Source organism: Opisthocomus hoazin, chromosome 10 (genome assembly GCF_030867145.1).
Source record: "Opisthocomus hoazin isolate bOpiHoa1 chromosome 10, bOpiHoa1.hap1, whole genome shotgun sequence".
NCBI lineage: Eukaryota > Metazoa > Chordata > Aves > Opisthocomiformes > Opisthocomidae > Opisthocomus > Opisthocomus hoazin.
The window spans coordinates 18841289-18857357 of record NC_134423.1 but is presented as its reverse complement, the minus strand read 5'-3'; the positions used below and the strand labels follow the sequence as shown (position 1 = coordinate 18857357).

General features: G+C 41.6%; 1 protein-coding gene across 3 annotated transcripts in view; it reads right to left on the bottom strand.

The window, feature by feature from the left end:
• The window catches only part of ATOSA (atos homolog A), a 49973-nt gene that overhangs the window by 15185 nt on the left and 18719 nt on the right, over nt 1-16069 (bottom strand). For 2 of the 3 annotated variants that reach the window (XM_075432284.1, XM_075432285.1), the window contains exons 2-5: nt 4148-4332; nt 3088-3290; nt 2520-2645; nt 390-2247 (exon numbers count right to left, since the gene is read on the bottom strand). In XM_075432284.1, the coding sequence (XP_075288399.1) occupies nt 390-2247; nt 2520-2645; nt 3088-3290; nt 4148-4332 (2372 nt within the window). Of the gene's footprint in view, nt 1-389; nt 2248-2519; nt 2646-3087; nt 3291-4147; nt 4333-12056; nt 12145-16069 lie in introns of all 3 variants that reach the window. The other variant, XM_075432283.1, reaches the window with a different exon arrangement.

Genomic DNA, 16069 nt, shown 5'->3' with positions numbered 1-16069 from the left:
GTATGAAATATTCAGTATAAATTCCCCTTGACTCAACCTACAAGCACACAGACTGCTCACTACAGTTCATATACAGATCATATTCCTAGATCCGTATATTCATAAAAAGACAGGATACCTAACTGCCTGTGGAAACTGTCATTCATAATGCTATCACCATGAGCGGAATAAGACAATGTTCTTTGCATGTTGAACTTTTAATCAAGAAGGTATGGGGGAAGCACTACAGGCCAAACATTACTTCAGACCACCAAGCAGACAACAGTAACGTGCTGCTTCCTATGAAGTCAGATATAATCCCTCTTCCTATCGGTCCTTGGCAGATAGAGGGTACAAGCTGTCTGACTAATCGCAGCTACAGGAATTGGTCTTCTCCTCTATGTATTTACCTGTACATCTGCATTCTTCAGCCGCTCACACTTAACTACGCCGTCTTCTGTAGGTTTCTTCTGAGAAGTGCTTTGGAAATCGAGGCCTGTTGGGTCTTCATTCTCATCGTGTGCAGTTTTTGTTTTATCTTGTTTGTTTTTGTTTTTGAAACTGTCATGGTCTTTATGTAAATAATTTTCAATACTAATAAGCTGAGTATTTTGCTCATAAATATTTGGGGTTTTTGAGTCCTTATCTAAATACTTGAGCTCCTTTTTGTGCAAAGAGTCAGATACTTGCATCACAGTTGCTTTTTTTGTACCTTCAAGTATTCTGCATTTATCTATTTGTAAATTGCTACAACTGTCCATGCCATTGTTCTCACTAACAACTGTTCTTTCTTTAAGTTTATTTGTGCAAATCTGTTCATCAATGCTGAAATTTGAACACTGTTTAATTCTATTGGTCATCTGGTCTTTCTGTGCATAACCAGAATGTATAATTTCCAATTTATCTGGCAATTCAGATTTATTTTCTTGAATACATGATGATGATGATGACGACGTGTGAATGTTAGTAAATGCATGAGAAGTTTTATTTGAGATCCGATGAAATGCACTTCGGACAGCTTCAGTGGGTTTTGCCAAAACCAATTTTCTTCTTGCCTGGAGTTTCAGAGAAGCTTTTGATTCTCCATCAAACCTAGAAGGACTGATAGGAGTATCAGGTGTCTTTGTCCTTGATTTACTGCTGTCTTCTAACAAACTAAAACTGGATTTAGCAAAAGAAACAGAAGATTGTTCCTTGCCTTTCTTCAGCAAATTTTCATCTTCGTATGTACTTCGGAAAATTTTTGAAGTAACTGGGCTAGTCTCATGCACTTTGAATGGATGTCCAGTAACATGTGAAGTAGCTGGATCACAATGGATCAAATGCTGGGCAATCCTTGCTATCACCTCCTGCCGCTCCTGCAGCAGCGAATCAATCAGGGGATTACTCTCTCCTGCTGGCTGACGGCCGCAGTGGTTCACTGGAATGCGAGCATCAAGCAGTGGGGTCTCTGGTATTGCTTTAGTTTTGCCTTCACCACCATCTTCTTGTATTTCAATGTCTAAGTTGGCAACAGAAACAGGAGAGGTTTCCTTGCCTTTCCTTGGCAAGTTTTCGTCTTCGTAAGTACTCCGAAAAGTTTTCGGTGTAGCTGAGCTGTTTTCACATACGTTGAATGGGCGTCCAGCAACAACCGGTGAAGTAGCTGGATCACAGTGAATCAGGTGCTGAGCAATCCTTGCAATGACTTCTTGTCGCTCTTGAAGTAAAGAGCCTATCAAAGGATTGGTTTCTCCTGTGGGCTGATGAGAGCAGTGACCATTTGAAACACGGAAATCAACTAGAGAAAAGGATTTAAAAGTCCTGACAGGTATTTCATGAGACTGTGTCTTATTGTCTCCTGTAGCATTATAGCACTGAACTTTAGACTGTGATGTTCCAAACTCAGATCCAAGTCCGGTAGATGGATAAAGTTTTAAATTTCTGATAGATGTAGTAAATTCAGGCGTCTTTTTTCCATTAAGTAGGCCTTCAGGTGCCGTCGTCCATGTCTGTTTCCCACAGAAGCGCTGCGGACTGGAGGTACTACATTGCTGTGCCGCACCGGAATCACTGTGCTGATGTAACTTATGCTCTTGCATTCGCTTTTCATAAAAGCTTAGGTTGGTGTGAATACTACAGGTCAAAACTGGGTAGTTCGATTGTCTGGGCAAGGACTGGACGCTGACTCTCAAGGCCACATTGTGAGAAACATTAGGAACAGGAAAGACATGCTCAGTTGGCGTCTGGGAGAACGTCCATTGCAAGTCCACATCTGCAGCGCTCACCCTGAAACAATATAGAAGGGCATTTACAGAAACATTTAAACGAAGAGTCTTTAATTATCTACTTCATAACACAAATGTCTAAGCAAAAGCAACAGAGACACCAGCCACTGCTGTACTTTGCGAATTATACGAATCCTCTACAACTGCCAAAGCACTGGGCCAACAATGTGGCATCTTCTGAAAGCAACCAGGACAGCAGGAGGGAAGAATGGTTTTAAGACAAGCTGCAACAACCTGCAAACTGCAAATGAGTTTTCTCCACCCCAGACATACCTGTACAGAATGTTTCGGGGAACAGCACCATGTGAAACACTCAGCCACGCGCTTAGCTGAGAGAAGAAAACGAAAGAACGAACAGCCAATAAAAGGGTCTTCTCTTCAATAAATCGATCTCCGCTCCTAAAATGTATTAAGAGAAACACGTGGACATTGGTAAGAATATACACAGAGAACTATGAGAACTAGGACATTTTCAGATATTCATTCTGAAAATAAAATACAGCTGAATCAAGCAAAACAATGAAACTCCTCAGACATTTTTAAGATTACAGAGCCTGATTTGCTTTTATCCACATACAATTTAACATAACAAATACCATATAAAAATGACCATTTTCAGCTAGGAGCATTTCATACTCTGCACTGCACAATGCGCACTGCAGAAAGTATGATTACAGGAAGACTAAGATTAAAAGATGCTTAGATTTCACTGGTAACTAGTGGTTTTCTTAGATCAGTCCTCCTGGCAAAGGGCCAGTTCAACACCACTAACCCATTACTTCCAGGACTTCAATATGGTAAGATTCTTGCAACTACCAGCTAATCCTAATATCCAACTTACTGTCGAGGAACTGGCTCCAAAATCCACCTTTCTAACAGCAATGCATCTTGTTTGATTGCAGGATCATTTAAATCATTCCCCTCGGTAGTGGGCCCTTCATCACTATAGCAACAGTCTGGAAGTAGCATCACTTCCACCATGACTGGAATATTGTTCTTCCACAGTAGCATAACCTCAGATCTGGTTCGCCTGGCTTGACGACACTGAGGGAAAGAAAGAAAAGTAGTTAACATATACAAGCCATAAAAATACTAGCCAGATTTAAATCTCCTTTAAAAACCTGTTCCAAAGTACTGGAATAGGGTAAGGGTCGAATTCTGTAAACTAGGTTTCACCAAATCAGAGATAAGATTCCAGAGCTATTAAACAAAAAATAATTAACAAATCCTTTACGGTCGCCACTTGAGCAATTCTGTAGAAAATTAAAAGAGCTCATAAAAATCCAATTCCCCAACCACTATATTTAGCTACCTTTTACTTCTCTCTCCACAAGTCACCCTCTTGGATAGACACACTCAAGCGGTATCTTTACAAATTCTGTGTCTTGGAGCGGGCCAACTTCTGCATGAATAATAACTTACATTCACAGAGTACTTAGGAACTTTTACTTGAGAGATGGGGTACTCCAACCTTACTCCCAAATAGACTAGCTAGATTTGATGTGCTCGTGTTTTTTGGATCACCAACTTTTCAAAAATACCTGGAAAAGCTAAGAGTTAGGCAAGTCAGCCTACATTTTCTTAAAAAAACAAAACCAAAAAACAGACCAAGAATGCTAAGTATAGCACACTCCATTTGCATAATAAAGACTCAAATAAGTACTGCACTCAGGTAGTCGTGCAGAATTTCATGTTCAAGGATAAAAGGCTTAATGATCTCTCATTTTAAGGACAGCTCTATTATTAGTACAATACTGAATTACATACTCGTTTAAACGCAGGACTGACAGCCAGCCATTGCTATTCATGCTTAACTGTGAATCTACCATGGGGTTCTCAGCCGATTTTAATCATGGTAGCCAGGATGCACACCACTGAAAATGAAATGGGTACCATCATACCTGAACCAGTTTGTCGCTGCATTCATGCTTAGTTGTTGGCGGCTGACTGGATTGTGCCGGTGGGCAATGAAAGCCCTCTGTTCTGCCCTTGATCGAATACTCAGGCGTTCGACCTTCGGTGATCAACAAGGCCAAGGAGACCAGGAACTCCTCAGCTTCATACTCAAAGTATTCATCCAAAGTGTCTGTCATTTCAAAAAGACAAAAAATAATTACGTCTGCTGTATAACAAGCTTTCAACTGTTGGCTGTCCCCCCAGTTTGTTTCAGTTTACACTTAAAACAAGCGCTATGGGAAATGGATCTTTGTATCAGACTGGCTGCGCTCCCCAGGAGGCCCAAGTTACTGTACCACCACAAAACATCGTTTCTCATCTCATAACGTTGTCACAACAAGCAGACCAAATTAGAAATACTCTAAAGAAAGCTTCACATAGTAACTGGACAACACACCAGATTTCAGTGGTGCTGAGAAACAACTGTTTGTGTCATGACCCACTGCTGGATCACAGCTGCTCTAGAAGAAAAAAAGTTTCCTGGGCTCTAGTCGGAGAAGTCTGATAGCAGTATGACTTGGCATCGTTAGTATCATGCGACAGACAGAAAGAGAAGCAACAATACACCATAAAATACAGTAAAAATTTAATAAGAAAAAAAGAGAAAGATTTAATTCTATTAGAAAAAGTGGGACACAATGTTCTTTAAGATCTGTATTGCGAGTCCCTCCTGCTGAGAACAAGGCTTACTTCAGAGGTCCATTTTTAGTTACCATTAACACATAGGAAAGGTTCCCAAGGAACATACAGAGTATTCATTGTTCCGTACCACGGTTAGTCTAAACCTGTGCAAAGAATTAGAACTCCACAAGCCTCCGCAGACAAAGCAACAGCTGGCATTGCTCCTCATGAATGGTCCGGCAAACTCCAGTCCCGCAGAGGTAGGACCACCAGTCCCCTGATTTTACGGTGTTTTGTGGAGCACCCTTCTCCTCCTCCTCCCTCATCACCGGGATGTCACACATCATTCAAACAGACTCAGGTACAACCAGGTCATGTCATTTCCCTCTCTCCTTGCAAACACTTAAGTTTCAGAATTATTTCAGAATCTACTGAAGAGGTTACAGAAAAATCTCTGTTCCAAGAAAGCTAAAATACATTCACTTCAAAGTCTATTTTAAGAGCAGTAAAGAAAAGCAGGTGGAGGCAAGGCTGCCAGTGGTTCTTCACTTTTACTTTTATGTTTTAGGGGAACAACAGCATCCTGACAATGCTAGCTTAAATGTCCTATGTTGTCCACCAAAACAACATTGACACAGGGACAGAGTTAATTTCAATTCATGTTTTCATGACCATGCATAAAATATCTTTCCACTTCAAAAAAAAAAAAAGAATTCAGAAGTTTCTTTGTCTTCATTCCCTAGTAGCCGAGCATTTGGCAAACATGGCAAGACAGACTTGAGATCCATACAAGAAGGGACGCTTGAAACAAAAGCTCCAATTAAATGTGCAATTACCTGCATATGCAAATTGTAAAGTGCGTAAAACTAGCTTTTGCACGTAGATGTTTGCCTAGCCAAGGCTTGTAGTCCACCAACCCCAGGGCTTACAGCCTATTTGGAGGGATACACACCAGGTAAGTAAGAGAAGTCAGCCCACGGCCAGGGAACACGGTTCATTGCATGGAGTCCTACTGACTCTTTTTCCCCTTTTTAAAGGGATGCACTCACACAGCTGGCAGGGACAGGCTCTAACAGGGCCTCTCTTCCCGCCATGCCCCCACACCTGCCCTGGTACTTGCGGCCAGTGGCACGGCACTCCAACCACGCCGTACCTGCTGCGTCCGCAGGCACACACCTACGGGAAGGTGCCAGGCACGGGACTGCCACTGCCAGCTCAAGGCTTGTGGCTCCATCCGCCGGGGAAGGTGCTCTTCTGTGCAAGCCACCTGCACCCCGGCCAGGGCAGCACCCCAACCAGGACGGGACCGTGGGCCGGGAGGAACAGGGTGCTGCCAAGACAATTCACCTGGCCACTACCTGCCCTCAGGCAGCAGGAAAGCCAGAGGATACACAAAATACCCTGGAGGACCCCATATGGCACGTGAACGATACATTAAATCATCTGGCATGAGTTAAAATGGTCATACATCTCATGGATGGCAGAAAACAACTAATAAAAGGTGCATGAAAGATTAAAGGAATGGTAAATAACAGAGGACAAGGCACTTAGGCAGTGATATGAGTCACCTACAAAATTAGGCACCTGCAATTTCTTTTTTTTTTTTTCTACTGAGAGTCTGGTGAACAATAGGCAAGTCATACTCAGGGACAGGGAAATGGGATTTGGAAAAACTCTGCAAAGGATTTGGGCATTACAGCTGACCGAAAAAAAAAAAAAATTTGCAGCATTATCTTGCTGCTAACACAAGCATCGTGCTCATCTTTTCATGTCCAAAGGTCATGGTAATGCTAAGCAAGCCACAGCAGGAAGGATCGCTACTGCAGTATTTTTCCTACTCTGACACAGAAGCTCCAAAAGTCTAGAAAGTGCTCAGCAGGACATTAATTTAAACAAGGCTTGCCTCATGCTTGTCAGACTAAGCAGAAGGGGAATTCATCCCTAAGAAAATGTGTAAGAGGAATTCTGTTTAGTTAAAATACGTGAAAACATCTACAGCTTTAAAGCAAAAAGTTAAAGAGTTTGATCAAGATCTGCATGTGCTTATGCTGACAGATCCTATCTCAAACACCTTCTTACTGTAACAGAAACACGCACACTAAGATGCAATACCTGAAAATCTACACTAGAGAATTTTAAATGGTGAGTAACAGGAAAATAGACACGCCCTTCAATTCACACTAGCAGCTCACCACGTGAAGCAGTAGACCTTCTCTTATTTGGCACTCTTTTTTAGAAAGAATCCATATCTGATCAACAGCTGCTGGACTTGACACAAATTAATAGGTAAATCCTATGGCCTGGGTGCTTCTGTTGAGCTGGTTAGATTCAGGCTAAAAGCCCACCCCCTTCTTGCCTTAAAAAAATCTGATACCAAAGCTTCTGTTGCATACTTCAAATGCAATTGTTTTCACAGATACATATCACAAATTGACATAACAAGCCATAGACAGTTTAAGCATGTCCAAATGCAAGATCCAGTGAATCTAGTAAATAAGGAAGATCTAGTGAATTAAGCAAGGTAAGTAAATCTGAAACAATCATTACTCAAGATTCAGAATACATACATGATATTACTTTCTGTAAGCAGATAAAACTTACTTTACATTCAATTTGCAAACAGTGCCTCTGTTCCTGTTATCAGACCTATCATTTCAGAAGCACCCAGTTTCTTGCCTTAAGGATAGAAGAGGAGACTCAGCTAGCTAGAGAGACATATTTATATTGGCTGCAGTTACAAAAACACAATGTTGTTTTAAAATAAAACCCGCATCTTGTTAAAGGATGATAAACAGCAAGTATTGAACTAAGAAATGCTACTGTTCTCATAACAGCATTATAAATACAGGGCCAACACTGTAAAACCATGTCAGCAATGTAACAAACTGAGTATTTGATCTGGACTTTTGAAGAAAAAAAAAAAAAAAGTACAAATAGCAATGGGTATTGAGAAATACGTTTCCCTACAAAGTTCATGTGCCATATTGACCTTTTCTTAGCTCCAGTAGATTTTTATATCATTTAGCAACTTCTAAGAGTTTTCATAAAGGAAAAAACCCTATAAATATCGAGAAGCCTGGTAATTGTTCCTATACGAGACACAGATGATGTAAGTTGATGTAATCGAGGACAAGGGTGTAAAGACATTTATAGCAACAGCAAACTCAGTGTTTCGTTAAGAAAAGTCTTACTGTGTGTGTGCAGTAACTGTTTGCTTTTGTGTATGAATCAGCCCTGTTTAAGACACATATTATATATTGTGCATAGAATAACCTCAATCATATAATCTGGCTATACAAATATGCTTGTTCTTCTGCTTCATCTCTAGCAACGGAACATGCAAGTACATAGCATAAAATATGCACCCCAGCAGTGTCTGGGTTTTATTCCCCTTTAAATAGCAAACAATCCAGTTAGTTGACACAAGCACATGGGAACTGAAGTGGCCACCAGGTAGTCACAAGAGACAGCAGCTGATGTCAGACTACTCTAGGGAAGGGAAAAGAAAAAAAATACAAATTTAGACTGAAGCTACTACACTTAAACCAAAATGTACAATACTGGAGAACTGAAACCTGGAGGCACATCAGTTTGTCCTCCTTTGTCTCCCGCACATATGAACCTCAACAAAGACTGATTTTCTACATCTTCTGGACAAACAGAAAAGCCTGTTAAAGCAGAGATGCCATAAAGAGAGTCTTCAAACCTTTGTCCTCACCCGTGCACTACACACATGGGCACAATCCTTGAAGCAATGGAATAAAGGATAAGAGCCCAACCCACACACCCCCTGCCCCCTCCCAAAAAAAGCTAAATTGGCTCACATCCTAAAACATCTATGGAAGTTAGGTACATGGTACTAGTGAGCCACAAAGCCACTCCACTGTAATCCAAGGTCTCTCCCAAAACTTCAGTTAATCCAGTCGTGCCCAGCTGACTCCTTTCCCAACTAGGTCACGCTTGAGCGGACCAACTCCCTTCCCTTTCCTATCACAGCATTTTCTGTAGCAATTACAGAAAACATTTTCCTGAAATATGTGTATTAGAAGAGCATTTAATCTGTTTTCTAGGCTTAAATGGGAAACAGAGATATTCGGCATCACGTAACCCGTTGTGCTCCAGAAGCCACCAGAAGACATGTCTGCAAGCCGCTGCCCTGTCCCGCTGGGGACAGCAAGGCAGCCGCCGGCCCCCACAGAGCTCCTCCTGCCCCATGCCCTCCTCCTGCTGCCACCAGGCAGTGCCACAACTGCAATCTCCCTCAGTCCACACTTATTTTATTGTCCTACCACCTCCTTTCATACTGCACTAGAACCACAAATATCTACCAAGCTTGTCCTCCTCAGGAGAAGAGCTCGTGTTGGTAAAGTGCCTTTCTTCAAAGAAAGACAAATTTATGCAACTTGAAGTATCCATTAGTCCTGACCTCCACTGATTTGGAGGTCTGCCTTCTTAGAGAGTCCATGAAACCACTAATAATTGCCTTTAAATATGCTCTATAATAGCCCAGATCTTCCCTGGAAAATCTTTTGGCATCCATAATGGATTTTGAAGGCTACCAATTTAAAGTAATCAGATTTCTATTTCACTTCTTAGAAAGCTGAAGCCCAGTAAGCAGAACACTAAACCAAACAGCGTGCATGGTGCAGGCTGTTCGCGTTCCCAGCTGACGCAAGCCCTGCTCCCACCCTACCCCAGCTGCCCAGCGGGCACTGTGGCACAGCTGCCTGCCTCTGCTCTTTGCTTCCTTCAGCTGCTGTGATTTTTTTTAAAGACTAAAAATCTTGCTTAAGTACTTCAATCTTGTTTTTTGTACTTTTAGTACAGACAGTTGGTAAGGAGACACTTCTGTCAGAGTCCCATGGTAGGAGAGTCAGGTACACTGGAGAAAAAGCGGCTGCAATGTCAGCATTCAGAACCCATCAACTCCCAGCAAAGGCATCACTCTGCACCTAAGAAATTACAGCAAAAGCTCTCTGGCCCTTCCCCCAAAACAGTCAACTCTGAGGAAGTTTTATTATCTCGCTATTCCAAGAAGTAAGTTAAAGGTAGTTCCATATTTTAAGAGTAAGGCAGGGATTCAAGAAACTACCGTAAAGGAAATGAAACACAATGTAAACATTTGACTAACAGTTCCTATTCTGGAATTAGAAACACCTATGGATGCTTCAGATAACTAATTCCACGTTGTGCTTCACTTCAAAAGAAAGTTACCCTTGAACCCCCCCCCCCCCAGATTCATGGTTCTCTGAATGAACACTCATGTTGTGTCTGCGTATTACAAACCCGTCATTACATCTGAAGTCACGCTTCAAAAGCCTTGCAATATTAAGAGTTTAAGTATAATTTAACCTATAAAGAGTTAAAGTCACGAGATGGTCTACTTGCTTCAAGAAACAAGCTATTATTTAAGTTTACTTCAATTCAAGCAAACGCAATGAACCTGTCACTCACCTTATCTCAGGAATACTTCTATACCAATACTTTTTTTTTTTGCCCACACAGCCATTACGAAAACATGAGGAGAGCAGCACAGTACCTCATCTTACTCTTGCTGTCTCCTTACTTTTTCCAGGGTACCAAACTGAACCGCTACCTGACTATCAAAGCAGTTCAGCCGTAGGCAGGAAACAGCAGCACAGGAACTTTACATTAGGATTGTCGCATACCTGCTATTCAAAGGAAATAGAGTATAAGCCATAAAAAATTGCTGGATCTACTTAGTTTTATGTAGGACACTAGGAAGAAATTCATTTGCTTTTGTGTTGTTCCAGTTTATGATCAGAAAAACAAAACAAAGCACACCATCTCATAAGTAACAGGGGATTTTTAAAAATCAAGACACAGCTACATGGCAGCTGATGAAGTTACTCCCAGGCTCCAGAGCAATAAAAATCAGTCAGTACCAATCAATGGCATCACTGCCGCAGTATCTCCCCCGGTACGTGTGTACCACTGCCGATCTACCGCACACTTCTGCTGGATGCCTCACACAGCATCCACAGCTAATCTCAAGGCAGCTTTACTGTAAATTAAGTTACCAGAAAGAGACTGGTCTTAAAATCGGGCTGGAAAAAAAACAATGTACTATTCACATTTTACTAAAAATTATTTCGTTTCAGACAGCTTAATGAGTACAGAAATAAAATCTAGTTAAATTTATTTAAAGCCTAAATTTCCTGCAGTAATCTCAGAAACTACTGCTCTTTGAGAGTGTAAAATGCAGACTGTTAAACTGATCTGGGTGTTCCCATCTTGCTTCCTGCATTTTGGCTGACATCCTATTTTGCCATCACCACACTGCTTACTGAGTCACTTTTCTTCCAACTGTAGCTTTCTATTTTTACCTAAGCAACAACAGTTTAACATGCTTCTTTTGATTTCTTGGCATTAAACCAAATTCTAGATCCAATATTTGCATTTTGATCAGGGAAACTGGCTTTATTTTTCCTTAACTGGACAAAGAAGAAGAACGGTTAAGAACAAATAAATGCAATGTAAAGTAGTAAGGCTGTCAGCAGTGCAATGTTTAGCATTTTAAATATGAGCCAGTTGGAGGAACAGAATATATGCTTTTTTGCTGATCCCTGAACTTACTAGCCTCCAGAACAGGTTATAAAAGATGCTACTTGTACCGACATGCTATAGCCGGACAGGTACTGAAAGCAAAGAGGACTTGTCTCAGCTAATGCTCTTACTTAATCACACATCAATTTGTCTTTTCCTTCATATTATGGTTTCCTAGATCACGATTTTGTTAAATGTGACTAAACAAAACCCCCTGAAGTTATAATGAAACAAACGGGCCTATTTGGAACAGACTAAGTAATTTCTTAATTTTCCATTCATTCTTAGATTAGAACTAACTGTGTGACTCAAACCTACCCGAACAAAAAAACCCTTAAAACATCTGACAAAGCAACAGGATTTTTAATTCTGCAACTCAAAACTATTTTTTCAGGTATTTCTGTCAGTTCATAAAAGAAAACAATTAGGAGAAAACGTATCAAGTAGGTGGCACTAAGCATAGAATAGACTTCAGCTGTTACGGGAAGGGAATAAAGTGTTTATATCTAGCCTTCACTCTCACCATCAATACCGTGACGTACCACCCTCATAAATACACTGATATCAATTTTGCAAAATTGTATTGCAAACAAATTACTGAAATGCTCCTGTTTTCAATCCCACCCTAGTACACCGGAGGAAGCAAGGGCAATGTGGAGATCAGACCTAGGCTAGCTTCACAGTCACTGCCACCATAACATGAAGCCGCATCCAACATGCTTGGTTTGGGGAGCTGAAGGAGCCGTGTGTCACCCTAGAACAGAAAACAGAGCGCACTTAAGCTTACACAATATGTGAAAATTTCTTCCTAAGGTGTTTTCCGGAAAAATAATTAAGTGCTTTCATATTAAAATACAGATTTTTCCAATATGAGATTTCTAGATATATTCAATCATTTTTTTCCCCCCACACTTGCTTCACTGATGGTGATGACGATTGTTTCACCTTCCCCAGTCAAGGGAACTGTATTTGGAGACGAGGATGACGAGGGCTGATGACCATCTTCACTACTGTTACCCACCAGTTCAAGAACCAGCTTAGCAGCAACTACATAGCTGAAGGCTTCCATCCGCTCCCTCAACTTTATGTTAGCTGTAAATATCGTACCACAGCGGCTCTAAAGCTGTTGCTTTCTTTTCAAAAGAAGCCCAACATGAATTAACAATGAAAAAGCACGTGCATTTGGCTAAGTCTCATCTTTTTCTGAAGGCATATCATCCATACCACAGTTGTAGCAATTGAGTACTACCTAACTCTACCTGGAAGCCAAGACATTCCTCCCATTTACACAGGTTGCAGCAGCACTGCATTAAATTCCAGCTGTGATAGCATTTTTATAGTACATAAATAAAAATGCATGCCAGAAATTTTTATTTGAGGCCTTAAACACAATACAGCTCAGCACAACAGACTTAAGTTTCCTCTTTAATTTGTTTAACAATCCAGCTTGACACAGATTCAACTATTTGCATACTTCTGCAGTATTTTATACAGAGATTGGTTGAAAGATGGAAAGCAGTAATTTGTGATAATAAATCACTCTCAAATGTTACTGGAAAACAACATGGGACTGTTAAAAATTCTACAGTAGGTATTTCAATGCTTATGAGAGCTGCCAGAGAGAGCAGCCCTCTACTTAAAACACAACATGTTTGCATCTTGTGCTGACTGGCTGTTTGCTAAAGTGTTGTTACCCAGTTTGTTCCTCTGTAGCTCATCATCTTCACAACACAGAAAGCACCTTCAGCAACAGCGTTCATAGTGATGTAGGATTACACTTGCCAAAAAATTCTGGTTTTTAAAATGTTCCCACTAATGCTAAAAATCAGTCTCTTTGAGGTATTTAATGCTTTATCTCATCACCTTAAATATTTATTGTGCTTAGAATCTTTGGCGATACACTTGGCGATACACTTTCAAGTGTTCTGTGCTTATTTTCGTGTTAATACCAGCAAAATAACACTTCTTTTCTGAAGAGGAATGTAAAGTAGCCTTCAGCTCTCAAAAAGACTTTGAATGAATGATTTGGAAGCGTCTTTAAAGCCCTGAACAAAACCGTAGCAGCAGCACACAAAACTGCTGGGGAAGGCCAGCTACGCTCCGCGTCAGTACAGGTGCCACTCGGGTTTGTAATCACCAGGCACAAACTGCTACTCTTCTTCCCCAAGATCACTGCAAGAAAACGGACGGCTACATCATGTGGCATTCACTTAAGAGCATAGTCAGACCTCTAGAAAATAAACCACAGTGGATCTGAAAAGTGCAATGTGAAAGCCCCGACTCCTTTTGGGGAGGAATCAGTAGGGATGCCAGTGCCGCTGGAGTCAGGGAAACCCCTAAAAAGAGTATCACGTTGACTTCCTGGATCGCACATTATGGAAACCCTCCACTGGGCATTCCGCCTTCAACACTGCACTGTCATCAAAGCCAGTGAAGTTTTGCAAGTACTAAAGCACTCAGCCTTCCACAGTCTGAAAACTTTCAACAACCAGTAGCCAAACACTCTCATCTTCATGCTACAGTCAGGTGCCAGCAAGCCAAACCGATGGTTTTGGATAGTCATGATCTTCGGACACTGAGCTCGGGAACTACTGACTTTAATAAGCTAATTTAAACTTGCACCAATCAGACAGACATCCCTGGTAATTCCTCCCTGCTTTTCATCTCTTGAAATGCATCTTTTTTTCAATGTACGGAAAGATTTAAGACAACTGTTTGTAAAGATTATTGAGGAACCTCTTGTATATTGAAAATCTCCTCAAAGCTACCTGTCAGTATGTATTTTTAGATATTGCAGTTTCTCAGTTTTACTGTGGTAACAAAAAAAACCCCAAAACAGCAGTAAGCCAGAGAAGGCTGTGGAATAAGGGTGGGCAGAAGTCTCGATGTTTGGGCAGGGAGGCAATCTATTACCTAGCCCACTTTCTGGTGAAAGTAGTCTATCAGAAGACTATTAAAAACAACCCACAACAAACTCAGCCTGAAGAAGAGAAGGCTGCGAGGGGACCTAATAAATGTTTATAAATATCTCAAGGGTGGGTGTCAGGAGGATGGGGCCAGACTCTTTTCAGTGGTGCCCAGTGACAGGACAAGGGGCAACGGGCACAAACTGAAGCAGAGGAAGTTCCAGCTGAACATGAGGAAGAACTTCTTCCCTCTGACGGTGACGGAGCATTGGAACAGGCTGCCCAGGGAGGTTGTGGAGTCTCCTTCTCTGGAGATATTCAAGACCCGCCTGGACAAGGTCCTGTGCAGCCTGCTGTAGGTGACCCTGCTTCGGGCAGGGGGTTGGACTGGATGACCCACAGAAGTCCCTTCCAACCCCCACCATTCTGTGATTCGGTGATTCTGTGAAACTAACTGATACCTCCCACGTGCATGATTAGTACGTCATTTCTTCAGGGGCAAGAATTTTGATCATCATCTAGATGTGTCATGTTTTCAAAAAGTTTTGGGTTCAGTACTAGTACTACAAATTTGCCAAGCGTGCAAAAGAGGTGCCATCAGCAACTCACCAGTGCAGCGATAAGCCCTGCACCCACCCAAAAAGCACCCTCTTCCCTCAAGGGTGCACTGCACCCGATTTCAAATATTCTGTTGTCTTAGAGGAACCTGTAAAAACTATAATGTTACGAATGAAAAGGAAGTCCTGAGACTGCCAGTACTGCTACCCAGGTCAGCTCATACCCCTGTTTCAGTTAACCTGAGATCCAGACAGGTGAAAGTTAATTTGCTTTATTTTTAGATTCTAGAAGATGACTGTCTGTGCAGTTTTCCAAAAGGCTGAAAAGGGCCAAGAATTAAAGTCTGCCACTGCCTGGGCAGTAATGAACTTTTAGTTCAATCCAAACCATCAGAACAGTTATTTTACTTGTCTAGACCTATGCAAGTACTGAATAGCTTGATGGATGCAGGTTTTGTTCCTCTCTGGTTTTACGCAATTTGAAGAATCGCCAGGATCTAGATCTAGCTGAGTGACATTTATCTTGTTACAGTTCAGGTTTACTTTAAGATTTAAAATAAACAATCAGACTAATGAAACTCTGGAGTATTCAAGACCTTGTTAGCTTTCCTTCCACACGTGCACACCTCTTGGAAAGTACCTTTTTAAAAACTAGACCCACTCGAACACTGAAATTTCAAATAACATATTTGTTTGCTTACAAAATTAAAGTGTCTGCTTTCCCTCCCTCCTTCATTCAGCCATCCTGCCAGGTTTGCACTGCAGCTTTGAAGGCTACCAGAAACATCCAGCCACCGGGCACCTCGTGGAACAAAACAAGTTTATGACAATGCTAGACACAAGACACTCGTCCGAAGAGCCAAAATTAACACTACTAGAGCAAGAATAATAGCGGTGTGTTCATAACGTATCTGTTCAAAACAATTCTCTCTTCTCAAGGGAAAAAGTGAGTTCATGGATGACTGCGCCGTTGCTGGCACGGAGCAAAGACAGGCACGGTGGGCCAGCAGGCAAAAGTCTCCCTGCACAGCGCTGACCTCATGTCACCCATCATCCCCGGCCTCCGCTCCAAGTTTATTGGTTGCACGTGTGTTTTGTAACACCCTGTACCGCATATTCTTAGAACATACTTTCCAGAGAACCGAAGCGACGGGGCTCGCCCCTCCACGACCACTTCCACCCCAATCTCACCAGCAGCAGCAGCACCCTGCTTGTC